Source organism: Syngnathus acus, chromosome 8 (assembly GCF_901709675.1).
Source record: "Syngnathus acus chromosome 8, fSynAcu1.2, whole genome shotgun sequence".
Taxonomy (NCBI): Eukaryota; Metazoa; Chordata; class Actinopteri; order Syngnathiformes; family Syngnathidae; genus Syngnathus; species Syngnathus acus.
The window spans coordinates 10,317,686-10,343,782 of record NC_051093.1 but is presented as its reverse complement, the minus strand read 5'-3'; the positions used below and the strand labels follow the sequence as shown (position 1 = coordinate 10,343,782).

General features: G+C 49.6%; 2 protein-coding genes across 6 annotated transcripts; both read left to right on the top strand.

The window, feature by feature from the left end:
• Positions 1 to 1,234: 1,234 nt before the first annotated feature.
• Positions 1,235 to 9,897, top strand: si:ch211-198m17.1 (mucin-13). 2 transcript variants are annotated; one of them, XM_037257367.1, is made up of 14 exons: positions 1,235 to 1,389; positions 5,015 to 6,452; positions 6,530 to 6,625; positions 6,696 to 6,794; positions 6,866 to 6,975; positions 7,056 to 7,114; positions 7,303 to 7,436; positions 7,533 to 7,667; positions 7,868 to 7,910; positions 8,110 to 8,147; positions 8,219 to 8,309; positions 8,548 to 8,734; positions 9,113 to 9,145; positions 9,324 to 9,897. In XM_037257367.1, the coding sequence occupies exons 2-14, from the start codon at positions 5,831 to 5,833 to the stop codon at positions 9,450 to 9,452; spliced, it is 1,776 nt and encodes a 591-aa protein (XP_037113262.1). In that variant the 5' UTR covers positions 1,235 to 1,389; positions 5,015 to 5,830; the 3' UTR covers positions 9,453 to 9,897. The 2 variants fall into 2 exon arrangements, with proteins under 2 accessions (XP_037113262.1, XP_037113263.1); XM_037257368.1 differs by lacking the exon at positions 9,113 to 9,145.
• A 3,536-nt stretch (positions 9,898 to 13,433) lies between these two features.
• Positions 13,434 to 21,815, top strand: mpp3a (membrane protein, palmitoylated 3a (MAGUK p55 subfamily member 3)). Of its 4 annotated transcripts, XM_037256967.1 has the most exons (20): positions 13,434 to 13,569; positions 15,067 to 15,130; positions 15,197 to 15,315; positions 15,419 to 15,496; positions 15,706 to 15,786; positions 15,860 to 15,997; positions 16,072 to 16,153; positions 16,346 to 16,431; positions 16,508 to 16,582; positions 16,674 to 16,870; positions 16,936 to 17,000; positions 17,531 to 17,551; positions 18,272 to 18,313; positions 19,098 to 19,163; positions 19,819 to 19,974; positions 20,096 to 20,176; positions 20,257 to 20,350; positions 20,419 to 20,527; positions 20,595 to 20,720; positions 20,806 to 21,815. In XM_037256967.1, exons 1-20 carry the CDS (start codon positions 13,459 to 13,461, stop codon positions 20,983 to 20,985), a joined length of 1,971 nt encoding a protein of 656 aa, XP_037112862.1. In that variant the 5' UTR covers positions 13,434 to 13,458; the 3' UTR covers positions 20,986 to 21,815. The 4 variants fall into 4 exon arrangements, with proteins under 4 accessions (XP_037112862.1, XP_037112864.1, XP_037112866.1 ...); XM_037256969.1 differs by lacking the exon at positions 19,098 to 19,163; XM_037256971.1 differs by lacking the exon at positions 20,806 to 21,815 and having other exon boundaries at positions 20,267 to 20,350; positions 20,595 to 20,721.
• Positions 21,816 to 26,097: the final 4,282 nt, after the last annotated feature.

The following is a 26,097-nucleotide window of genomic DNA, read 5'->3' as shown; positions in this document are numbered from 1 at the left end:
TAGGTGTCATTTGTAAATGTATTATGCTTGTTTTTTTTCATTATTATTGTAAAATGTCTTCCATGATTGATATCTGCTGAAAATTTGCCTCATATACCTCATATGGATATCAAAATATATACATGAGATGCGGGGATAGCACATCTCACGTTTACAACCCTTTATTTTAATACTACATATTAAAAATATTTTCTGAGTTTATTTTACAACCGCCCAAATGTCATAGCTGTGTTTTTTCTATATTTAAGGTTTTGTGAATCGCTTCACTCCAGACGTTGCTGTCCAGTAAATTTAAGAGTGATTAGGGAGGAAAACAATAAACTCGTGCCAAAAAACCTGCTTGTTATTTTTACTCAAAAAAAACATTAATAAGAAGACGAATAAGATAGTGTAGAATCTATTTTGTCTATAAATGTAAGATGGTCGACTTTGGCTGGATAGCATGAGCCGACAGTCTCGCTCGCCGGTGGTTGCTAAGGCCCACGACGACAATGGAAATTGAAAAATGGCGGCTGCTCGCCCGCCACATGTGTGCCCGAGATAAGAGCGAGGTGAGCACGATGTCTCGAGGCCTTTCTTCCACAGGAACGGGTTCCATACGAAAACCTGATGCTGGAACGCCTACGTTATACCGTACATCTTCACAAAGGTACTTCCAGAATGCCAGCTGAACTTTTGAATACTTTTCATTTGATGTATTTCAAATCATCTCATTTTGGTGCCAGATATACAAAACCATGTGTGGTAAATTTCTAAATGTATTTATTTCTTTTTTAAAGAGAGGTCTTAAGATGAGACTAAATGAGATAAAGAGCTTGTGGCTGTGACACTGTGACTCTTGTGGGTTGACGTGAGAGAAATGTATGAAGATTGAAAAATCAGCGGAGTTTACACACTGTCTGTCCCTTGATGGCTTGCCTGCCTGCCTGCCTGCCTGCCTGCGTGCGTGGCTGCCTGCCTGCCTGCCCGCCCGCCCGGGCAGCCAGCGTGAGAGAAAGCGGGGCAAACAATCGTGTTAAAAATAGAACTTGATTGTACACTAGCCGTTTTGTGTGTCGCCATTGGCAAGCCGGGCAAAGAGGTGGAGGAGGCGGGACCTTCAGACGGCAACGCTAATTGACAGCGACAGCGGTCCAATCGGAAGGCGCAGCACAAAAGCCTATAATGCCCCGACGGGAGGGGGGAGAGGCTGTGCCCCGGCCGGAGCGAGCCTCCTCCTCCTCCTCCTCCTCCTCCTTCGCTTGCCTGCTTGCCTGCTGGCAGCCTGAGAGAGAAGCACCTGTAGCGCGCATTCGGGCCCGCGTCGGTACCGTTATAAGTTTGCGACCACCGGAATCATGCTGCTCCACCACTTGCATGTCCTCAACTCACTCCTTGTCGCCGCCATGGGTGAGTTAACTTGGCAATTTCTGGCTGACGTGACGTCACGTAGGACATGGCTTGTATTTTGGTTTGTTTTTTTTCTTTGCATTGCTTTCTGCGCGTTCGCCTCAACTATAGTGGATACGCTTCAGCCCGTAAACTAATAGCAGCCTCTGAGACGAGGCATGCCTATTTGACTTCAGAAAAGTCTCACGGCACTACCAAAAAAAAAAAAACCCCATCTCAAATTAAATGAAATTAAATGGTGTGAAATTAGGGCCTGTTGACTTGAACACATGCTGTTATAACAGGGGTGCCAAATTCAAGATTTTCTGGGAATATGAAAAGCAACAAATCCATTTAGAAAGAAACGTGAAGTAGACACTCTGTTTGCCTTGGTGGGCCACATAAAATTATATGGCAGTCTGAATCTGGCTGCCCCGCCTATATGAATGGCAGCAGGTGGATGCACAGGTTATTTCTGCTTTTTTTATGGCAGCATTTGTGAAAAAGAAGTGTTCCAAAATCGCATTGTGTCAAAAGGTCATTTCAAAACTAACCAAAGGACGCTCAATAACATTGGGCCAATTTTTAGCTGTGGCCGAGACTTGACCGAGTCAGGGAGGCTCGTCACGTGCCTGCCTGCCTGCCCTGCCGCAAGGGTGTTGCCCCTCTTTTGTGACGGACGGACGGATGGAGGCGTGACCAAGTGCGCCTGAAGTGGCGACGTCCTCTCGGTTCCGCATTCTGGTTTCATCAGACCTAGCCCCTGATGTTACACCTGGCCCACGTTTCCAATTGTGTAGCAGCGTTACTTCCCGTTCCTCTGCATCAGGCAACCGACTTCAATTTCCTCCTGACCTTAGGTACCCTTTTTTTTTTTTTTTTTTTTTTTAACCATCATACGCGAGTTAGATTGTGTACGTCCATTTGTGTGGATTAGAGTGCAAGAGGACGCAAGTCTTAGGTTGTGCTTGGCCCAGTTTTAATTGGATATGATACCTGCAGAGGTCGTGCGACACGGCCATCTGTTGGGCCTCTCATAAGGCTTTATTTCCACAGCAGGAACTTTAGCCCGGATCCAGGAAGTTTTGGAGGACTGTTGTGTGTTTAGCTAGGATACAAGCGAAGCACTTCTTCTCAGAATGACTGAGTAGTACAAGTCCACCTGGTCCTGATGAATGACCCCAACACCAGATTTGCTTTCTGTTTCAGCGATTAAACATGTCTTACACACACACACACACACACACGTGCCCTCAAGCGACTCCATAAAAGCTGTCTGATGCCATTTTATGGAGTCCTGCTGAGTCACGTGACATGTTTGAAATGTGCGCATGCCACAAACAGCAGTGTATTTTCCTTAACATTTGGGCGGCACTGCACATCCATAATGCCTGAACTACTGATTCAATGTATCATCACATTTGAACAGCATGAGCCGATACTTGGCAAAGTTCCAGGAAGTGAACTTGCTCATGGTATCCAATTGTGTGAGCTGAAACGAGGTGTAAAGTTGGGACACTCGACACTCGCTTCTCACGCCAGGTTGTGTCGAAAGCACTTTTGCGTTTGTATTTCACATGAAAGGCTTAGGCGGCTGGCTCTTTTGTTACACTTCTCTTTTTTGGGTTCTCTGCCTGAAAGAGGCTCGGTCACGACGGGAAGCGCAAAGGACAGCGCCTGGCCTGGCCTGGCCTGGCCTCGAGCGGGATCAGCACCCTACAGTAGCATCATTGTGTATGCGTGAAGCATGTGCTTTTCACGGCAAAAGCCGACCTTTCTGATCCGCGTCCTCTGAGTGTGTGTTTGCAGACCACCTTTGACCCAGTCACCCCTTTTGTGTCTGTGCGGATTATCTATCTGCAGCAGGATAAACCCACGCAGGCAGGCGGGCAGGCAGGCAGGCAGGCAGGCAGCCAGGCAGGCAGCCACGCACGCAGGCAGGCAGGCAGGCAGGCAGGCAGGCAGGCAGGCAGGCAGGCAGGCAGGCAGGCAGGCAGGCAGGCAGGCAGGCAGCCACGCAGGCAGGCAGGCAGGCAGCCACGCAGGCAGGCAGCCACGCAGGCAGGCAGGCAGGCAGGCAGGCAGCCACGCAGGCAGGCAGGCAGGCAGGCAGCCACGCAGGCAGGCAGGCAGGCAGGCAGCCACGCAGGCAGGCAGCCACGCAGGCAGGCAGGCAGGCAGCCACGCAGGCAGGCAGGCAGGCAGCCACGCAGGCAGGCAGGCAGCCACGCAGGCAGGCAGCCACGCAGGCAGCCACGCAGGCAGGCAGCCACGCAGGCAGGCGGACAAGGCACTCTTAATGAGCGCATGGCATGCTGCTCTTGGTTTATGGCTGTCATCATAACGTAGAAAGCAAGGCCTCTTTCATTGGATTCCACCTGCTCAGTTGGTTTGGAAAGGCTTTTGCTTGCTTCATCACAGCATCGTATTTCAGCCCGGTTGTTTTAGAAACATATTTTGGACAGCGATTTCTAAATGTATACTGTAATGGAACTGGTTTCAAATCAACTGACTATGATTTATTGTCTATTTAACAAGGGCTCGCCTCTTCCTCCTGCTGCGTCGTGCCGTGCGGCCTTTTTATTAGCGCCGGCACAGACTTAATGTTCCACTATGACCATTCTATGGAAATGAAAGGTGCTGATAACACGCGTACACACACACACACACACACACACAGACACACACACATACACACCTCTGTACACATGCACACACAAACGTTGACTTATGTCACCATAACGACCACACTCACTACTTGACCAGTCAAACAATGACACATCATAGGACGAGGTGTGAAAGAAAAGGATCAAATGGAGCAAGTTGAATGGAAAGAATGCAGGGAGAATTCTCTGCGTGAAAGGTAATCTAACCTTCAGCCCCCCCAACAGGGTGTGGCGAGCGGGAATGAAGGCGAGCACCGCTGGATGTAGTTTAGGAGGTTTTGCCGTCATCTCCGTCACTGGTCATCCAATCCCAGATTAGCGCGCTGTTGTTAAATTGTAACCCAGACGAGCGCGTCACCGGCACGCTACTTACGGGCAGCGGGCGCTTCATTTCCTCTGAGAACCTAGAGCCACTTCCCATTTTGCTCATTTAGGTGCTAAAGCGCCAATTTGAATTGCTGAGTGATGCTAGTTGGCTGATGAGCAGTTGTCAACAGAGCAAGCAGGCTGCCACCGCCTGGCGACTTGGGCTTCATCCCGTCGTAAAGGCGCTGTAACTGGGAACAGACGTGGGATAACAAGCAGCACACTGTGATTCCTTTTTTTATCCCTTTCCTCCTCCAACTATTTCCTATGTCAGCCTTCCGGATGATGTTGATATCCTAAAAGTTCAAATGTGGCGATATTGCCTCGAATGTCTCTTGAGTCATGTTTAGGAATGTCAGACCACAGAATGGCGAACAAATGGGCTACATTGTAAGTCGTGTCATATTTAAACACATTCCGAAAGAGATTAGTTTCATCGAGAGAGAAGCGTTTTCCAAAAGAACACTTGAACTAGTTGGAGGAAGTCCAATACTACTCATGTCAAAACTTGCACATTCATTTTTTCGACTGATATTGTCAGAATTCCTTCTTCCATCAAGATATCTTAGCTTTCTTCCTATTTGCTGATTTCTTCATCTTTCTTTTGACTGCAGTGATGGCAATCGACTTTGACATTGTTACCGCCACCACCGAGGGAATGTTCAGCAATGGCGAAAACACGACGACAACAGAAACGCTGGCTCCAATGAGCAACCGCGCGACTTCCACGCAATCCGCAGCCAATCCATTGACGACAACCGTCAGAGAGGAGACGTCTGTCAAAAACTCCGACGCAAGCAGCACACTCTCACTGACAAGCGGCGTAGCGACATCAACGGGCCGAACCGGCAACACCGTGACGGCACGGCCGCCGGACCCGACCCATCGCAGTCCCACCGCAACTACAGCCGCACGAGTCATACTCACGACCGTGAGCGACCGGGGCACCGCCTGGATGACGACGACCGGCCCAGACGCCGCCGCGGTTGGTCCGACAGACAGTGACATCATAACGACCGGTCAGAGCGACCGCGTAACATCAATGACATCGACCGGCCAGACCGACGACGACACGTCGACACGTGCAGAAAACAATGTCACAATCTCAATGGCAACAAGGGGCAGATTAACGACCGGTATAAACAACGAGACGAGCGCGATGATTACGGGCCTGACAAATAATGGCGCAACTTCGATGGCAACAACCAATTCCATGGACATAACATCCGGCCACGACACCGTTACCTCAGTGACAAGCGGTCCGACCAAGGACGACACAACGTTATTGACGACGACGTAGCGGCCCCAACAACAACACGGCGACCTCGACGACGACAACTAGCCTGACCGACAACGATACTACCTCGGTGACAACAATCAGCCTGACATCACTCCCGACAACCGGTCCGCCCGACAACGACACAACCCCAATGACAACGACGGGCTTAACGAATGACCCTACCTCGGTGACAACAATCAGCCTGACTAACTACACGTCACTGACAACAACCAGTTGGACTAACAGCAGCACAAGCCCAATGACAACAACCGGCTTGAGCAACGACACTACCTCCACGACAACAATCGGCCCGACCGACGGCTACACGTCACCGACAACCACCGGTCCGACATTTACGACCGCAGCCGGTCCGACCGACTCCACGACAACGATCGGCCCGACCGACAGCTACACGTCACCGACAACCAGCGGTCCGACATTTACGACCGCAGCCGGTCCGACCGACTCCACGACAACGATCGGCCCGACCGACAGCTACACGTCACCGACAACCACCGGTCCGACATTTACGACCGCAGCCGGTCCGACCGACTCCACGACGACTACCGGTCCACCTGACCGGACCACCTGGATGACACCGGCTGAGGCGACAACAGCTGTAATAACCACCAGCCCGTCGTCAACTCTAAGCGTCGACGCAACGACTCGGACGACGACCGGCCCTCAGTCCGACAAAGTCACAAGGACAACAGAAACGTCCGCCGTTGTCAGCACAAACGGCCCGACCCCGGCCTCCGAGGCGACATCAGGAGGTAGGGCCACAGCAGAGGAACTTGCGTGTTGTCGTCTTTGGATTGACGGTTGCTCCTTTTTGAACACTACAATGCAGCGACTACTCGTGAAGCGACGAGCGTCCTCACGCCAACCTCAGCCAGCAAAGCCACCCAAAGCTCGCCCGGCCCCACCCAGAACGACGCAACCATAGGTATCACGTTGTACCGTTTGGATGAACAGTCTCTTGAATGCATCATTTGTTTCCATCCGCTCCGCTCTAGTTTGTCCTGCGGAACAGTGTCCCCTTGAAAGCGTCTGCTTAAACAGAACCTGCCAGTGCCTCTCCGGAAGCTTCCTCCTGGGCCAGCGTTGCGTCCGCGGTAAGCCTAACTTCTTCCAAACGTCCGCTGGTAAAAAAGGCGTGCGTGTCTTATTGAGTCATCTTCTTCAGCTCAAGTGTTCCCTGGGCGGCTCCACCTCACGTCCTTGACATTTGACAAGGAAATGTTGGACAGGTCCTCCCAAGTGTTCCGAGAGACGGCCGCGGACATCTCGGCTTCGGTCAGCTCGTGCGTCGTCGCGCAAAATGAGGACCGTTTGGAATTGTTCTTTGTTTAGCAGCCAGATCTTGTGTTTTGCAGCTCGCTGGCGCCTTCGCAGGTCGGCCGGGATACGTCCGCTCTAACGTGGTGCAGCTAGCGTGAGTTATTAAGTCCTGTCCCGTGGCCTGGCACAGGTCATATATATATATATATATAAGGTCATCCAACATTGGAAAAACAATTCAAAAGGTTGATAGCACTTTGCACTGGCCTGGCCTGGCCTGGCCTGGCCTGGCCTGGCCTGGGGAAAGTTTTCACCGTTTGCCACCGTTTGCTTTTCCCACAGCCCAGGAAGCGTCCTGGCCACTGTCAACAACATCTTTGACAACACGCAAAACTCTGAGGAGGCAGTGGAGCAGGTCATCCAGGATGCCATCAGGAGCAGCTCCCAAGGCTTGCTGCTCAACGCTACGTTTAGCGGTGAGCCAACACCACCGCGGTGGTGCCTGCCCAGCCATCCCAGCCCACTGGCGACCCCGTTTGTTGACATTTCCTTTCTTTCTTTCTTTCTGGTAGGCACAAAGTTGTGCGATCAGGTTCCACTTCCCTGTGACGCCGTCACGACTTGGTGCACCAGTGCTAAGGGTCGCGTGGGCTGTTCCTGCAAAGCTGGCTACATTTCCACGGTGTACTCCAACACCAGCTGCAAGGGTAAAGGAAGACATGACACCAACAATGACGACGTACGTAGCGAGCGAGCGAAAAGAATGACGACGGCCAGTCCGACCCCACGACAAGCGGACAACCCCGAACCGTACGCTGACGACAAAGACTGGACGGACGTTAATGACGACAACAATGGATAAGAGCACCTTGAGTTTTGTCATGCATTTCTTTGTGTGTGTTTGCAGCTTGTCCAAGCGGGCAGGAAGTGGTGGGCAACAGCTGCCAGATGTAAGTCAACCTGCACATTTCCATTCAAATAAGAAAGCTACTTTTAAAGGAAACCTATTTCGGTGTTTTTGCCGCTCAAAGCGCCGCCGCCGCCGTAAGATACTAACTAGCAAGTTTGAATCCCGCTAAGAACGAACCAATTTTCACCTTGACATACAGGCACTTTTCACTCCATTTGAATGTTTCCTGTCTTTTCCAGATGCGCCTTTGGATATGCAGGCTTCAACTGCACTGACTGTGAGCGACGACGACGACGACATGATTTGTTATGTCGTGCCGAGAGTGTCAACAAATGTGTGTGTTGACAGCGTCTCTGCTGGCGCTGGTGGTCATCTCCTGCGTTTTGGGCGGAATTCTACTCATCATCATCATCTTGGCTTTGCTCTCCTACTGCTGCTGGTGAGTCAGTCCGTCAGAACTGAACTGACGTGTGCAATTGCTGACCACTAGGGAGCACTGTAGTCCACGACACAAAAACCAAATCGACTAAATAGTTGTAACGTAGAAGCAACAAGAGATATAAAACATGATAAATGATTGAGACGACAAACATTGCTTTGCCATTTTTAATGGTCCAAACAATGCTTCAATACATAGAAAAAAAGGATGAAATGAAAATGAGCACTGTCCACACCAGGCGGAGGTGCTCTGGAGGCCAGGCGGAGCACAGCGATCCCAGTCCGTACCCGGCGGGGGGCGAGTTGACCAAGCCCTGGCCTGTTGGCATCACGCCCATTCCCCGCGCTACCACCGCCACCGCCGCCACCTGGGACGCTGCAGCCACTATGGAGATGATGGAAAAAGGGCATCATGGCAACGGCGTGGTGAGCGCCACTCTTTCTTTTCACAAGCCAGGCAACTAAAAAAGAAAAGGGGGGAAAAAAGCCATTACATCCGTTGGCGTATCACCACAGTAAGTCAGAGTCATTTGAGGCAAACTATTTGGTTTAATAATGTACCATGGTATTAACAAAAAGGTTGAAGCAGACCAGACCATTGGCCTTCATCAATCTTCATCATTTTGCCCCTATGCTGTCTCCCGAATCATTGGCAAAGGAGATGATATCAAAGTTCATCTTTCAGATTCTGCAGTGAATGTTTAAACGTAGTCATTTGGTAGCACGGCTACTAGCTAGTACTGCTAGTAGCTAGTTTCCTGCCCTTGCTCCCTGCTTTGGCTGACTCCCGATGTGTCGCTTTAGGGCTTTCCTTCCAAGCAGAGAGGATGGAAAAAGGTAAGGTTTGATCCGGCCCTCCCTCCCTTCCTCCCTCTCGGTGGCTTTAGTGTGCAGCACAACTACGGTGCTGCTGCTGGTGGTGGTGGTGGTGTGGTGGTGGTGGTGGCACAGCTTCCTGTGTGTGCGTGCGCCACATGTGACACTAACACGTCAACCGCTCTCACTGCCGTTTCAGTCAGGGTCGTACGATCTCAACCCCGACGGAATGAAGACCTTCACCAATAAGAACCCGTCGCGTTACTCCTATTTGATGCAAGGCCACGAGAACCCCTACTTCCTGCCTGGCGACGATAAGAAAAACTGACAGCCACCCCGACGGATGCTTTTTCTCATTTTGCAATCAGATGGGATGACAAGCAAGGGTCGCGTGGAGTGGAACGTCGCTCGCAAAGAGTGGCCAGTAGGTGTCACCCATTTTCCTTTTCTTTTCTTTGTCGCCTTGAAAATGTTGCAATTGTGCGACCTGTTCAATCAACGCTTCATTGAATGTGGCTTATTATTACCTAATTCGAATCCATAACCACAATAAGGGCTGGTCCCCCGTTCTGAATGCTGGTGAAGGGATTTCATTTTTTTTCATTTAGCACTCTTTGAAGCTTCTTCATTGGAACTACTATGTTGGTTTTTGTGGTGCGTGTGCCAATGTTCACTTTTGTCATCATACTGCTGTTATTTGTGTTTTATAAGTGTGTACAGTTTTGTTTTTGGTCAATCATTTCCCATCTGCAGAATAAATCATTTCAAGTCAAATGCAAGTCAACATTTCAAAAAAGGAACTCCAATGAACTTAAGACACATACTGTACTAGGTGGGGGTTGTGTGGCATCTGCTGTGGCATGTACTTCAACATGGAAGCCAGTCTAAAGCTGCATGTTGTCAGACGTAATCTCACTCTGCAGCCAGCCAGCCAGCCAGCCAGCCAGCCAGCCAGCCAGCCAGCCAGCCAGCCAGCCAGCCAGCCAGCAGGTCACGGCAACACCGTGGCTGACATCCCAAAATGGCAAATCTGACATACAGTATTTGTACTGTATGTGCCATGTGCTGTATTTATAAACTGTATGTGGACCAGCTCCCAATCCTCAGATCTATTCAAAATGAGGCTGGATTAAATGACACCACTAAAAAAAGTAAGTACTTTTTTTTTTTTTTTTTTACTGCACAGTGATTATGACAAGACGTGGCTTCAAATGTTGCCTGTGCTGTTTTTTTCCTCGTTGACTACGAAGAAAATTGGGCATGGCTATCGCGTGTCACGATACTTGTCTGAGCAGTCATTGGATGGAGAGAGAAATCCAATCCAAGCTGCAAGGACCCAAAGGAGATCCAGCACCTTCAAACGGAGAAAAACAAAGAGTTGCGTACATACGACAGACACTGTCACGGATCACAATGTTGACTCGCTCATGAGTTGTCAATGATGGCAATACTCTAGCAACAATGTATCACGATGCAATATCAACCTTGCTGATGAGGTCACCATCGCAGGGACGGACGGACGGACGTGCGGTCGGTCGGTCGGTCAGAGGAGGCAAGGGAGGCCACGCCTCCCCTCCCCCGGTCGGTCGGAGGAGGCAAGGGAGGCCACGCCTCCCCCGGTCGGTCGAAGGAGGCAAGGGAGGCCACGCCTCCCCTCCCCCGGTCGGTCGGAGGAGGCAAGGGAGGCCACGCCTCCCCTCCCCCGGTCGGTCGGAGGAGGCAAGGGAGGCCACGCCTCCCCTCCCCCGGTCGGTCGGAGGAGGCAAGGGAGGCCACGCCTCCCCTCCCTGCCATCATGAAAAGGGGAACAACCAAATTCAATTGTTTTTATTATAAAGTCATTTCCCTTTTCATTTCAATAGTTTTGTATCATTTTGAACCCAAATTTTGATAGTTCTTTTATAATCGAAGACGATTCGCTTCCTGCCTCGCCTCCCCTCGCCTCCCCTCCCCTCCCCTCGCCGCCTCCCCTCCCCTCGCAGCCTCCCCTCCCCCCTCTGACGATTGCGTCATCACACGGCTGCCTAGGTTGACAGGCCGCTATGGCGATGCAGTTCGACTGAACTGCTCTCTGTCTTTCTGTTTCAGTGTTCAAACACTGTGGCTATATGAACTCATTTCCCTAGTTAAGCTGGTGTATATAATATCTAGTGTTTTTCTGTCATCTGTCTGTAACGTCGTGTTACTTTAGATGAGCAAAACGGCTTTGAAAAGAGACCCAACGGAGGCAACGAAAAAAAAAGGTTCTCCGGCCTTATGGCAGGGGGTGCTAGTGATCCCGGGATGCCTCATGCGCCTGCCTACCTGTAGAAGAAGAGATCTCCAGTTCCAATTGACAGTGAGCAACTGAGGAGCAGTCGTCCATTTCTTTCGTTTTACATTCGTTTTTTACATTTCGTTTTACAACGGAGGATTACATATCCGAACGATTTTCAACGATGGCTTTTCGGTCGAAGCAGGAGGTCATCAGTAAAGGAAGAGCAACTCCGGAGTTTAAAGGTTGGATTCGGACAACGGGACTTCAGAGCATGTCTTTTCAAACGGCACGATACTCGAAAACAAGTTTTTGATTCCATGTGCTTTATTGAGTGTTTTGATGTGTGAAGACTGCTGATAGGAGATTTTAATTCAAATAGTTCAAATGAAATCAGGACGAAATCATTTAATCATGTTATTTTGTTTTAAAATAGGGCAGAACAATGCCCTAGTGCAGGGGTGTCAAACTCCTTTTTTTCGGGGGCCGCATTGGAGTCATAGCTTCATTCGGAGGGCCATTATGACTGTCAACCCAAATAAATGTATGAGCACCTCATATTATACACAGTAAAAGCTACAAAACAAACTGACAAATAACTCATTTTCAAATCAGACGAGTAAAAACTGGCCAAATATTTTAAAAAAAGATATTATGAAAAGTGAAGACAATTTGCAATTCTAGTAATGACACACGAATGTGATACACAATTTGTCTTGGCGGGCCACATCAAATGATGTGGCGGGCCGTATCTGGCCCCCGGGCCTTGAGTTTGACACCTGTGCTCTCGACCAACCTTTTTTGCGCCACGGTTAGTTGCCGGACAGATTTGACCGGGGGGTGACGTCAGTGCCTCCCCAGTCATAAAGCTCACCGCACGTCACTGCACCAGCGATCATAAGCAGACAATGCTATGGCAGGACTGGATGATATGAAATGATAATAGCACAATACGGAGACGAGCAGCTGACTTCCAGTGCGGGCTAATGCAAGTCTGCAGCACAAGTGCAATTAGCAGCAGGCATTTCCCAGCAGCCTTTGGTGTCACATAACCACCTCCAACCTCAGCAGCATCATCATCATCTCCACCACCAACCAATAGGAAGATATTTGACCTTGACTGGAGTCTGGAGTGGGCATCTGCTGGCAAAGTCTGAGGCCTTGCTTGATATAAGTCCTCAACCTAACCTCGTGGCACTACACAATATGCAATGCAGTATTTGGGAACCAATTCCAAGGCAATCTTCAGTCCAGTCCTTTCAACAGCACGTGTGTGTCGCGGGCTGGAAAGATTGGCTATCCAGCACCGCAGACAACCTTTTGGATGACTACAAAGAAATCAAACTCTTGAGCTCATGCAATGCTGTTCAATCCATCAATGTTAAGATCAATCCGCTGACCTAATATGGTCAAAAATTCGATGGAAGACACGAGATAAAATAGTGAATGAAATATTTGTGAAATGTTCAATATTTATCTGCAAACAAAACATTTTTCAAATCAATGAGCCATAAACCCCGAAAGGTGTTAGTTGAAATGAAAACAATGCACAGCTTGTGAAGATATAGTATGAGCGAGCGTCCAGATGGAAACACCATCCAAACAATTAGCATATGAAAAGCTGGCTTGGTATTTGGGGGGTCAAGTGGGTGCACAAAGCAGACTGCTTGATGAACCAATTGGCTAAAGAGTGATGACATCATCATGAACACCAACACAAACCAGTTGTACTTTCTGTACAATTTTCACAATGTCTGCCATCATTAAAAAAGAAATAGGGAAACAAATGGTTGTATTTCTGACTCATTATGAAAATATGTTTTATTGATTTTTATTTGTATACTTTATTCTTTATCTACTCAGTGTACTGTATGATATTTATTGTCCGCCATGAATATAAAAGTATCCGTCTCTTTTTTTTATGAATTAATTGGTGTGGTTTCAAGTAGCAAATACACCTAAAGAACTACGATGTACTTCTTTTGTGTATCTGTCTAGCATCATGACAGAGGGAGGGAGGGAGGGAGGGAGGGAGGGGCGTAAAAGCGGGGGGAGGGGTGTCCAAGTGTGCAGCAGGTTTATGAGCACAGCAGCAGCTAGAAGAAGAGGAGAGAGGAGGAAGAGGAGGAGGAGGAGGAAAGAGGAAGACCAGCCTGGGAGGAGCAGTCGAGAGGAGGAGGCCAGGAAGAAGGTAGGACAGCTAGTTTGATGTTTTTAGCCTTTTGAACGGCGTCCACATGAGCCAGATGGGATGCGCCCTCATCCCTTCATCTGTCTGTTTTCCCTTTTTTGTGTCCCTCCATCTGCCTGCCGGCTCGGGCGAGCGGGCGGGCGGGCAAGAAAGAGCGGCGGCGTGATACTGCGCAAGGAGGATGGCAATGCAATGGAAGGGGAGGGAGGGAGGGAGGAATAGCATCAATATGGTCGCAGAAAAAGGGGTGCAGTAGTTTTTCCGGGGTGCGGGGACCACACCCTCCGTCATGAGGATAAGAACGATGGAGAAGAAGCTGCTGCTTTTGTCACACGTGCTCAGCTGCAAAATGCCGTATTGCTTAGGTGGATGTGGTGAAGCGTGACACCAGACTGTGTCAGTCCTACAAGATGCTCTCTGATTTCAATGGACACTGATTGGTGGCTACCATATGGCGCGTGATACTATGGAGACATTAGCCACAGTATCGCCATCCATCCATCATCCAACCATCCGTCTGTCTGTCTGTCAGTCCGTCCGTCCATCCATCCATCCATCCATCCATCCATCCATCCATCCATCCATCCATCCATCCAAGTGTCAATGCATATGTATGGATATATCACTGCTTCCAAAATACTAATACCCACAACATTCTGACAGCCAGTCTCTTACAACGATATCACAAGACGTTATTGAAGCCATACTTTATGGAAAGTAGCGACAGTATTACGATATCACGCTAAGGTGTCTTCCGATAGCATCACAATGTGACAAACATGCAGACACTTAATAGCAGTGGATTACTTTGAGCAGAGTGCCGTGCTGTGCCGTGCCGGCCGAGAACAGCTTGACTTTTATTATTTATTTTCCTGCTGCAAAACAGACGCTTGCTTGCTTTTGTTGTCTTACACGAAATGACAAGTTGAACACTTTACAAGGAAAACTCAGCATGTTGGCTGAAATATACGCAAGGTTGCTTTTCAGGAGACACCGTCTGGACCTTTCTCAAGTGAGTGGAATGAGGTGGTGCAGGCAGTGGATTGGGGCTGTGGCAACATTTTCAGACAGATCTTGAAAATGTGACATCCAATCATCTGCCCCGCTGAGCGCCATCATGTTTGTGCGATACGCCCGCTAAGCCGCTAACGAGATTTGAGTGCGGCGTACGTCATTTTTGTTGGAACGCCACCCAGAAAGTGTCTGAGGTTATTTGTGGAGCTGCTGACGTGGACGCTCTGCCCTGCCCTGCCCTGCCCTGCCCTGCCCTGCCCTGCTCTGGCATAGTCTAATAAGTGCATTTGTGAGCCATATCAAAAGCAGGAGTTTGGAACTCTCACCAAGCTCCATTACTGTACGAATGCTGTGCAAGCCATTTTTTGCTTCCTTTCCTTTGCACATTAAAGCACTCAAAGCCATTTCCATTTCTGTGGCAATTGTATTTTTTGTGAATGTTAAGTGTCGGCCTCCCTCCCTCCCTCCCTCCCTCCCCGATAGGTGTGCTCCTCCTTACCTGGAGGATTCATGAAAGAAGCCATGCCTGTGCTGACAGCAGGAGCAGGTGAGATGAGATGAGAAGCCTCAGCGTGCGTCATCTCTTCCATCCATGGCCTGTGGGTACTCTCAGGGCTCCACGAGACGTTGGCCTTGCTGACTTCGCAGCTGCGGCCCGACGCCAACCACAAGGAGGACATGGTCTTCCTCAAAGACGTCTTCAGCGAGAGAAGCTTGGCGTACCTGATGAAGGTACCTTCGTAAAAACAGAGTCGAATCCTGACAGAGTTAATGTTGCGTACAACTCCAATGATGGTTTCAAATCGAATTGACTGTCTCTCCATTTGTGTTCCAGATCCACGAGAGGCTGAGACAGTATGAGAGACAATGTCCGAGTCCTGTCCTGCATAGCGTTTCCTCTCTTGCTGAAGACGTAAACATGCACATGCGCGCACTCGCACAATCATAATAAATGACATCATAATGTCCTTGGCGCATTACTCCAACTGCCGGAAAGCTGTAAAAAAGTGCCCAGTCATCACCGGGCACATCTCGGCATCCCGCCCGCCCGCCGGCGGCAAAAGTGCTGACCTGGAAGGAAGCTGATTTGCGCGTGCCTGCGTGTGTGCACGTGATTGACAGGTGACGGACGAGTTGCAGACTCGCCCGATGAACGCGGAGGAACAAGAGCTGCTCCATCTGCTCACGTCACCGCATCTCAAAGTAAGCCATCCGTCACCTCACAAATTGCTGTCTCGGCATATCAAGCCGTTTCCAATGGTTCCGTTTTGTCCAGGCCCTCCTGTCCGTGCACGACACGGTAGCCCAGAAAAGTTTTGATCCCGTCCTGCCGCCGCTGCCGGACGACTACGATGACGAGCTGGAGGAGGAGTCGGTGAAGATTGTGCGTCTGGTGAAGAACAAAGAGCCTCTGGTCAGTGTTGATGACCATTTTGGAGTGAGCAGAGCAGAGCAGAGCAGATTTTGATGGCGGGCCATGTCTGTCAGGGCGCCACCATCAGGAGGGATGACGCCAGCGGGGCCGTGATTGTGGCTCGTATCATGAGAGGCGGTGCGGCCGACAGAAGTGGTAAATTGTCAACTCGAGCGCTGTCTACTGCTCGCTTTCAAAAGAAAAAGAACGGAGAGGAAGACTCCCCTGAGTATTGATCTGTTTTTAGCATCTTGGCTTTGATAGTTGTGCTTGCAGCAAAGAGAATCAGAAATCATTGCAGCCCCCCGAATGGAGGATTTTCACGCTCATGCTTGCGCTTCCTCGCAGGTTTGGTCCATGTCGGAGACGAACTCAGGGAAGTCAACGGCGTCTCGGTGGTCCACAAGAGGCCTGATGAGATCAGTCAGTTGCTGGTGAGTCCGGACGCACGCACGCACTTTGCGTTCCTTCTGGAAGAAGTAAGTTCCTTGGCTTCTTCTTCTGATCCAGTCGCAGTCACAGGGCTCCATTACGCTGAAGATCATCCCCGCCGTTAAAGAAGAAGACCGATTGAGGGAGAGCAAGGTGAATGAATCTCCTCGCCGTGACCTCGCCGGCTTTTTGCAGTGTTGAAATGCCAAAAGGCAGGATTTGAACAAATGAGGTATGAACTCAGGTGTACTTGCGAGCCTTGTTCGACTACATCCCATTGGAGGACAAGGCCACGCCTTGCCAGGAGGCCGGACTGCCCTTCAAACGGGGCGACATCCTGCAGGTGGTGACCCAGGACGACCCCACTTGGTGGCAGGCCAAGCGAGTGGGCGACAGCAACCTGCGTGCCGGGCTCATCCCGTCCAAACACTTCCAGGAGAGGTCAGCTGCACTTTTGGCCCAATTCCTGAAATGGCCCCTTCAATCTTCTTCTTCCTCCTCACCAGGCGATTGGCCTACAGGATGAAAGTGGGCACGCTGCCCAACCCCAAGTCGCCAAAAACGCCTTCCTGTAAGTGGCTTCAAAAATATCACAATCTCCATGGCTCGCTTTTCCGCTCGCTTCAGCCGGCTGTCTGGCTAGCTGGCTCACTGCCTTGGTTTGGGGGGCAGAATGGGATGGGTGATCCCATTAGATGAGCAGGGGGGGCTTAGTAAGATGGCAGCCACCCTTTGCTCACTCTGGGGGGCCGGCCTGCCTGCCTGCCTGCCTGCCTGCCTGCCTGCCTGCCTGCCTGCCTGCCTGCCTGCCTGCCTGCCTGCCGGGCCGCCTGCCTGCCGGGCCACCGGCCCGCCGCCTCCCTGCTGCTTTTCCCACTCGTGACTTTTATCGCCTTAAATCCAGCATATGGCAATTTGGATTTTTAGCACGTCACCAGATGTCAAACCACCGTCTAACCCAAACTAAGGCACCGACAAAGATATGACATATTTGAATCTGCACTAAAGCACTCTGAGCAACTTTGAGACATAGGTTAAAAACAACAACTATTTGGTTGTTCTTCTCATGCATGTTCTTTGTGTTGTCTTTTCTTTTCTCAGATGATCAAGCGTGCGATAAAGGTGAGTACAAACACAATCGAGGTGATTTTAAAGGCGGCATCTTTTGCATGTGTTTGCATATTTCCACAGCTAAACCGTGTCACCACTTGAATAATTGTGTCCATCTACTTTCATCGTGTCACACAGTTTCATCTAGATTAGGGATGGGAACAACTGTGGAGTAACGATATTGTGATGTTTTCCATGAAAAAAAAGCAAGGAAAAGTGAAGTGGAGGACAAAACGTTGGTAGCTGTCTCGTACGGTTTTTGGCACGCTGTTTCACTTTGAATTGATTCTAATGATTGTGTCAAGCTGTCGTTTTAGTTTTTATTTGGGCTCATTTTCATACTCAGTCTAGCCAAGTTTCCGTCGGAGCCTTTTCGTCTTATTTGACTCTTGTTCGTCTCTTTTCAGTCACGCAACCGCGTTTAAGCCTCCACAGAAACAAGAGTTGAATAAATATCAAACGTTGACAGAAAAGCACAAACAGCACTGAAAACAAAATCAGAATGACTATTATGATGATCATCAATGGTGCTACCAATATTGATGTTGTCCCATCAATCAGGTGGTGATGTGTTGTTTGGGTGAAGTCTGGGCATCTGGCCACTTTTCCATCCCGTCCTTCCTTTGTTATCCGTGAGCTCTCGTTTGTACGCTGTCGCTTATCCCTCCCTCCTTTCCTCCCTCCCTCCCCCCCCCCCCTCTTTCCTCCCTCTTTCCCTTCTTTTCCCTGCAGACGACTGTGACTGTGAGGGCTATTTCAATGGACAGTACATAGGTGAGCGGCAGCCAGCGTGTTCACCCTTCCTAATCTCGCTCGTTCGTCATGGCACTTGGCTGGTTTCCCTGGGTGGGTGGGTGGGGGAGCTCCCATCCCATGCAGATGTTTGGCTGCTGCAGGCTTTTCAGGCGCCACCATAGACACTCCTGTGTCAAAAGTACTGACAGCAAATGTCAATTTGAATGTCTTTTGGCTTTGGTGGCCATTAGTGCTGACTAGAGGGCACCGTTTCTCCCGAAAGGGGCACGCCTTCGTCCCTCAGCCAAACATGAGGCGTCTGCTTCTCTCTCTCTCTCTCTCTCTCTCTCTCTCTCTCTCTCTCTCTCTCTCTCTCTCTCTCTCCTCCTCTCTCTCTCTCTCTCTCTCCTCTCTCTCTCTCTCTTCCTCTCTCTCTCCCTGTCTCCCTCCATCCCTCCATCCATCCTGCTGGAATGCTCCGATTGGGAAGAGCCGGCCGGTACCGTCACCTTATAACACCACTACGGCAACATTTGTGCTTGCGGTACATTTAGCACCCACCCCGCTTGGAGCCGAGTTCACCTCCCCTTCCATGCCACTTCCCTGCCTGCATCGGCTGCATCGGCTGCAGTGCTCCAGCGTGCCACCTTGGCAGCAAGCAAATGGCAGCTAACCCCCCCCCCCCCCCCCCCCACACCACGCCACGAGGGCCCACGTCGGACGCATTTGCGCACTGTACCAGGCACGTCTGCTGCTTGTTCACCTTCCTGGTGTGCACGTGTAAGGGAGGCTAAGTGGGGGGAAGCTCTAACACCAGTTGTAGTCTCTCCCAAGTGTAACGCAGTGGCGCCCTCCTGTGGTCAGGTGTTTTCCTGGGAATTTTATTCAGGTACGGTGGCCGGCTTCCCTTGGGTGGGTGGGTGCGTGCCTGCGTCGTCTAGCGTCCGGATGACAGACGGACGGACCCGACTCCACGTGGGGGTGGGGTCGGTCGGGTCCATCTGTCCTGCCTCAGCTGCGTCGCTTTGGTTCTAAGACAGTGGTTCTCAAACTGATGACATCACAGGCCACCTCAAACATGTCCAAGTAGCACTAGAATGACCGACAAGTAGTCATCAAAAAGCACAAAGTACACAAAATATGGAAGCGATATGATAGTAAGCCACTGTAACATCCTGATTCAATAGAAATGCATGCATGCAAAAGTATTCGAAAAGAACACAAGTGAATGCTACGAATCAAAAAAGGAAGGTAGTGGATTTTAAAAAAGCCACATTTCATTCAGTGGTTCTTTTGTGTGTCAGAGGGAACAAGTGCCTCGCCTCGCCTCGCCTCGCCACACACTTTGAGAATCACTGTTCTAAAACAACACCTCCTATTTAACCGCTCCAAAATGCATGGATACGACTCGCAAGTTTTTTTAATATATTTTTTTTTTATTACAATCATTTTTATGTGGTGGCCATCTTCCTTTTTTTTTTTTTTTTTTTTTGTTGTAATGCTATCTGTCACCCTGGCCGGCCGGCCGGCCGCTTTGGAATCAGCCGGTCTGCGCAGGAGCTTCCGCCTAAGTCGGAAAGACCGACAAGGCTCCTCAAGCGACGGCTCTGACCCGGGAGACTCTGAATTCCTGACCTATGAGGAGGTGAGCCGCTACCAGCAGCGGCCCAACGAGAGGCCTCGGCTGGTGGTTCTGATCGGTAAGCTGGGGGAACCGCCTCAGGAAATCCGCCGGTGCCTTCAGGGACGTTTTGAGAAGCCGCTTACATGGTAGCTAGCTTGCAAACCCATCTTTGGAAATGTTTCCGGATGTGGTGAAAGGTTCTCTGGGAGCACGGATCAATGAACTCAAGCAGCGAGTGATCGCCGAGAACCCGCATCGCTACGCGGTGGCCGTACCACGTGAGTCTCCAAGTTCCACATCTCAATGTAGTTTCACTTTGTCTCGGTCTGGTCTTAAAGCATTTTTGCTCGTTGCGAAGATACCACCAGGCCCAAGAAAGCGCACGAGAAGGAAGGTGTGGAGTATCACTTTGTCACCAAGCAGCAATTTGACGCTGATGTCCTCCACAACAAGTAGGCTTGTTGTTGTTGGATCTTCATAAAGAACTTCAATGCAGTTACAGATCGGTTCTGGCGTTCAGGTTCATCGAGCACGGCGAGTACAAGGAGAACCAGTACGGCACCAGTATCGAGGCCATCCGCTCCGTGCAGGCCAAGAACAAAATGTGCATCGTGGACGTTCAGCCCGAGGTATTTGCAAGTGGCGCTTGCGAGTGGCTCGTACAACAGCCAGCTGACTCGCTCTGATGCTTTGCAGGCCTTGAGACGGCTGCGGACGGCCGAGTTCAAGCCCTACGTGGTTTTTGTCAAACCGCGGGTTCCCGAAAGCAGACGGCGACGCGCCGCCACCTCGCCGGGAGGGGCGGAGCAAGGGCGTGTTACGGTGACTTTCCTGAAACGCTTCCTCCCTCCCTCCCTCCATCAAACCAGCACCCGGATACTCAACGTCTTTGTATTTTCTTCGACAGGACGAGGACCTCCAGGAGATGCGCCAGTCCGCTCTCCAGATGGATCAACAGTATGGACATCTGGTGGATCGGGTCCTAATCAAAGAGGACTCTGCCAGCGCCTGCGCAGAACTGCAGAGTATTTTGGAAAGACTAGAGCGCGAGTGCTTCTGGGTGCCTCTAAGCTGGCTTCGGACCTAAAAATGCCTCCAAAGCGCCTGACTCTCTTGAGGGTCTGCTGTGCCGTGCCACCCGCAGGGGAGTGGAAATTGCAAAGATCCCATCCCATCCCATCCCATGCAAGGAAGGGCACATTGATCAGGTTTGCATTCAAGAAGTGATTCCTATTTCATGGCTGCTGCCTGGCATGGTGAAGCACTCAGTCATCTTGACCACGACTCCTGTTGGAGTCCACCTAGTAGCATGTTTTATAATGAATACAGGTCACAGAATGCTGAACATCGGATTCTTTTTCCACCAGATTGGTTTCAAGGAACTGCATGTCCACTTGCGCATTTCATGTCAATGATGTACATGTGACTCCTGGTGTGCCAACCAACGCAACCTGTTTACCTTGGCGTCCCTTGGAGCCTGCACCTGTTTGTATGGATGGAGGAATATTTTTGGGGCTTTATGAATTCTAATATTTTGCTGATGTTACAAAAAATACCAATGGTAAATTGCAATTAAAAAGTGATGACTGCATCGCATCTTGTCCCCCAAAAAACAAAACATTTATTTTAAGAGTATTTGGACGAACATTACATTGTGGCTGCTGTCTTGCAGGTTACCAACATTTTTAACCTTGTTAAGATGATTTGACGATATAATGACGCTCAAGTCCTGAAAATGCAATAAAACCTGACGATCAGAATTCTTCTTTTTCCTGGTATGCTAATTTGGTACAAGAGGCTAATTTCAGAGCAAATATACCATTTGTTTTGGTTTTCAAATGCCGTGTTAGCCTCAAAATCATTTGTAACGTGTAAACATGTAAAACGTGCCATAATAAATAAAGCTAGGAAGGCTGACTTGACTGATTGTTGTTTTCACCCAATCACACGCACTCGTCATTCTTGAGATGAGTGACGTCAACAAAGAGCAAAAAAGAAACAGGGGCGAGCCACCACTGGAGGGCAGTAGCGCAATAGGCAAAACTCTGCCTGTGCTTGAGAAGTCACAGTGAAATTGCTATTACATCGTATAAGGAAGCATAGTTATCCTATCATGGATATATTGGACTGCAGTCCACACCCGTTCGAGGCTTGGAGCAGACACGCTACCCGTCCACGCCGTCCACGCCGTCCCTCTCCTCCCTCCAGAGGCTCCTCGTTCGATCGCACATAACAAGGAACCTTGGCACGAACGCGCTTGGTTCTAGTTGCTTTGAGCTTTCTCGGTTACCGTAGGCACGCCAGTTCACGCCCACTTCCATGAGTGATGTGCATTCCAGTTCTTTTAAGTGAACTGAATCTTTAAAATCAGTTCACTCAAAAGATTCGTTCAAAAGAATCGTTCACCGAATCGTCGCTACACTTTATTTATTCTTTTTTTTTTTTTTTTTTTTTTTTTTTTTACCACTTGAAAATGGCGGTGTACCTATTGAAGTGTCCATGAGGTGTACCTAATAGCAGGCCACTTCATTAGGGAAAAATCATGGTCAAAGCTTAACTCAAAGTGAAAAGTGCCACACCCGCCCTCACCCCCACTTTCTGATTGGCTGGTTGATCTGTGACGTCGCACGGACACTCCATTAGGTACACCGCCATTTTCAAGTGGACCTAATGACAGGCCACTTTATTAGGGAAATATCATGGTCAAAGGTCACAGGTGTCAAGCTCTAGTCCGAGGGGCCGCGTTCCAACATGTTTTCCAAGTGACCCTCGTTAAGCGCACCTGCGTGAAAAGTTTTAGCTTCTTTCACGTTCAGCAGGAGCTAAAACTTTTCACGCAGGTGCGCTTAACGAGGGAATCACACGGACACTCCATTAGGTACACCGCCATTTCCAAGTGTACCTAATGACAGGCCACTTTATTAGGGAAATATCATGGTCAAAGGTCACAGGTGTCAAGCTCTAGTCCTCGGGGCTGCGTTCCAATATGTTTTCCAAGTGACCCTCGTTAAGCGCACCTGCGTGAAAAGTTTTAGCTTCTTTTACGTTCCGCAGGAGCTAAAACTTTACACGCAGCTGCACTTAACGAGGGAATCACACAGACACTCCATTAGGTACACCGCCATTTCCAAGTGTACCTAATAACAGGCCACTTTATTAGGGAAATATCATGGTCAAAGGTCACAGGTGTCAAGCTCTAGTCCTCGGGGCCGCGTTCCAACATGTTTTCCAAGTGACCCTCGTTAAGCGCACCTGCGTGAAAAGTTTTAGCTTCTTTCACGTTCAGCAGGAGCTAAAACTTTTCACGCAGGTGCGCTTAACGAGGGAATCACACGGACACTCCATTAGGTACACCGCCATTTCCAAGTGTACCTAATAACAGGCCACTTTATTAGGGAAATATCATGGTCAAAGGTCACAGGTGTCAAGCGCTAGTCCTCGGGGCCGCGTTCCAATATGTTTTCCAAGTCACCCTCGTTAAACGCACCTGCGTGAAAAGTTTTAGCTTCTTTCACGTTCCGCAGGAGCTAAAACTTTTCACGCAGGTGCGCTTAACGAGGGAATCACACGGACACTCCATTAGGTACACCGCCATTTCCAAGTGTACCTAATAACAGGCCACTTTATTAGGGAAATATCATGGTCAAAGGTCACAGGTGTCAAGCGCTAGTCCTCGGGGCCGCGTTCCAATATGTTTTCCAAGTCACCCTCGTTAAACGCACCTGCGTGAAAAGTTTTAGCTTCTTTCACGTTCCGCAGGAGCTAAAACTTTTCACGCAGGTGCACTTAACGAGGGAATCACACGGACACTCCATTAGGTACACCGCCATTTTCAAGTGGACCTAATAACAGGCCACTTTATTAGGGAAATATCATGGTCAAAGGTCACAGGTGTCAAGCTCTAGTCCTCGGGGCCGCGTTCCAATATGTTTTCCAAGTCACGCTCGTTAAACGCACCTGCGTGAAAAGTTTTAGCTTCTTTCACGTTCCGCAGGAGCTAAAACTTTTCACGCAGGTGCACTTAACGAGGGAATCACACGGACACTCCATTAGGTACACCGCCATTTTCAAGTGGACCTAATAACAGGCCACTTTATTAGGGAAATATCATGGTCAAAGGTCACAGGTGTCAAGCTCTAGTCCTCGGGGCTGCGTTCCAATATGTTTTCCAAGTCACCCTCGTTAAACGCACCTGCGTGAAAAGATTTTGGTCATTTTCACGTGCTGCAGGAGCTAAAACTTTTCACGCAGGTGCACTTAAGGGAATCACACGGACACTCCATTAGGTACACCGCCATTTTCAAGTGGACCTAATGACAGGCCACTTTATTAGGGAAATATCATGGTCAAAGGTCACAGGTGTCAAGCGCTAGTCCTCGGGGCCGCGTTCCAATATGTTTTCCAAGTCACCCTCGTTAAACGCACCTGCGTGAAAAGTTTTAGCTTCTTTCACGTTCCGCAGGAGCTAAAACTTTTCACGCAGGTGCACTTAACGAGGGAATCACACGGACACTCCATTAGGTACACCGCCATTTTCAAGCGGACCTAATAACAGGCCACTTTATTAGGGAAATATCATGGTCAAAGGTCACAGGTGTCAAGCTCTAGTCCTCGGGGCCGCGTTCCAATATGTTTTCCAAGTCACCCTCGTTAAACGCACCTGCGTGAAAAGATTTTGGTCATTTTCACGTGCTGCAGGAGCTAAAACTTTTCACGCAGGTGCACTTAACGAGGGAATCACACGGACACTCCATTAGGTACACCGCCATTTTCAAGTGGACCTAATAACAGGCCACTTTATTAGGGAAATATCATGGTCAAAGGTCACAGGTGTCAAGCTCTAGTCCTCGGGGCCGCGTTCCAATATGTTTTCCAAGTCACGCTCGTTAAACGCACCTGCGTGAAAAGTTTTAGCTTCTTTCACGTTCCGCAGGAGCTAAAACTTTTCACGCAGGTGCACTTAACGAGGGAATCACACGGACACTCCATTAGGTACACCGCCATTTTCAAGTGGACCTAATAACAGGCCACTTTATTAGGGAAATATCATGGTCAAAGGTCACAGGTGTCAAGCTCTAGTCCTCGGGGCTGCGTTCCAATATGTTTTCCAAGTCACCCTCGTTAAACGCACCTGCGTGAAAAGATTTTGGTCATGTTCACGTGCTGCAGGAGCTAAAACTTTTCACGCAGGTGCACTTAAGGGAATCACACGGACACTCCATTAGGTACACCGCCATTTTCAAGTGGACCTAATGACAGGCCACTTTATTAGGGAAATATCATGGTCAAAGGTCACAGGTGTCAAGCTCTAGTCCTTGGGGCCGCATTCCAACATGTTTTCCAAGATTCCCTCGTTAAACGCACCTGCGTGAAAAGATTTTGGTCATTTTCATGTTCTGCAGGAGCTAAAACTTTTCACGCAGGTGCACTTAACGAGGGAATCTTGGAAAACATGTTGGAATGCGGCCCCAAGGACTAGCGCTTGACACCTGTGACCTTTGACCATGATATTTCCCTAATAAAGTGGCCTGTTATTAGGTCCACTTGAAAATGGCGGTGTACCTAATGGAGTGTCCGTGTGATTCCCTCGTTAAGTGCACCTGCGTGAAAAGTTTTAGCTCCTGCGGAACGTGAAAGAAGCTAAAACTTTTCACGCAGGTGCGTTTAACGAGGGTGACTTGGAAAACATATTGGAACGCGGCCCCTCGAGGACTGGAGGTCGACACCCCTAGTTTAAGTGAAAAGTGCCACACCCACCCTCACTTTCTGATTGGCTGGTTGATCTGTGACGTCACACGGACACGCCATTAGGTACACCGCCATTTTCAAGCGTACCTAATGACAGGCCACTTTATTAGGGCAATATCATGGTCGAAGCTTAACTGAAAGTGCCACACCCGCCCTCACCCCCACTTCCTGATTGGCTGGTTGATCTGTGACGTCACACGGACACTCCATTAGGTACAGTTGGTGAACGGGAAACGCAATTCACTTACTTGTTCGTGAACGGGAAACCACCTCTCTGAGACAAAGTTCTTCCCGCAGTGCATTTAAGACAAGTCCACCAAGTCTCGCTGTGTTTAATGCTTGTTACCTAGCAACAGACACTCTCAGCTCTTTTGCATGGGTTCAGTCAGGGGATTTTCACATGATCATAATCCAAGGCAAAGTCACCTATTGAAGCACACCTCCAGCCAGC

Excerpts from the sequence above, each read along its gene's own strand:
- mpp3a (XM_037256967.1), top strand. The coding sequence starts at position 13,459 with ATGAGCACAGCAGCAGCTAGAAGAAGAGGAGAGAGGAGGAAGAGGAGG. Across the intron at positions 16,432-16,507 it reads ATGAGATCAGTCAGTTGCTG|TCGCAGTCACAGGGCTCCAT; the intron begins GTGAGTCCGGAC and ends CTTCTGATCCAG. Across the intron at positions 20,177-20,256 it reads CTACGCGGTGGCCGTACCAC|ATACCACCAGGCCCAAGAAA; the intron begins GTGAGTCTCCAA and ends CTCGTTGCGAAG.
- si:ch211-198m17.1 (XM_037257367.1), top strand. The coding sequence starts at position 5,831 with ATGACAACGACGGGCTTAACGAATGACCCTACCTCGGTGACAACAATC. Across the intron at positions 7,437-7,532 it reads GCTCAACGCTACGTTTAGCG|GCACAAAGTTGTGCGATCAG; the intron begins GTGAGCCAACAC and ends TCTTTCTGGTAG. Across the intron at positions 9,146-9,323 it reads AGCAGAGAGGATGGAAAAAG|TCAGGGTCGTACGATCTCAA; the intron begins GTAAGGTTTGAT and ends CTGCCGTTTCAG.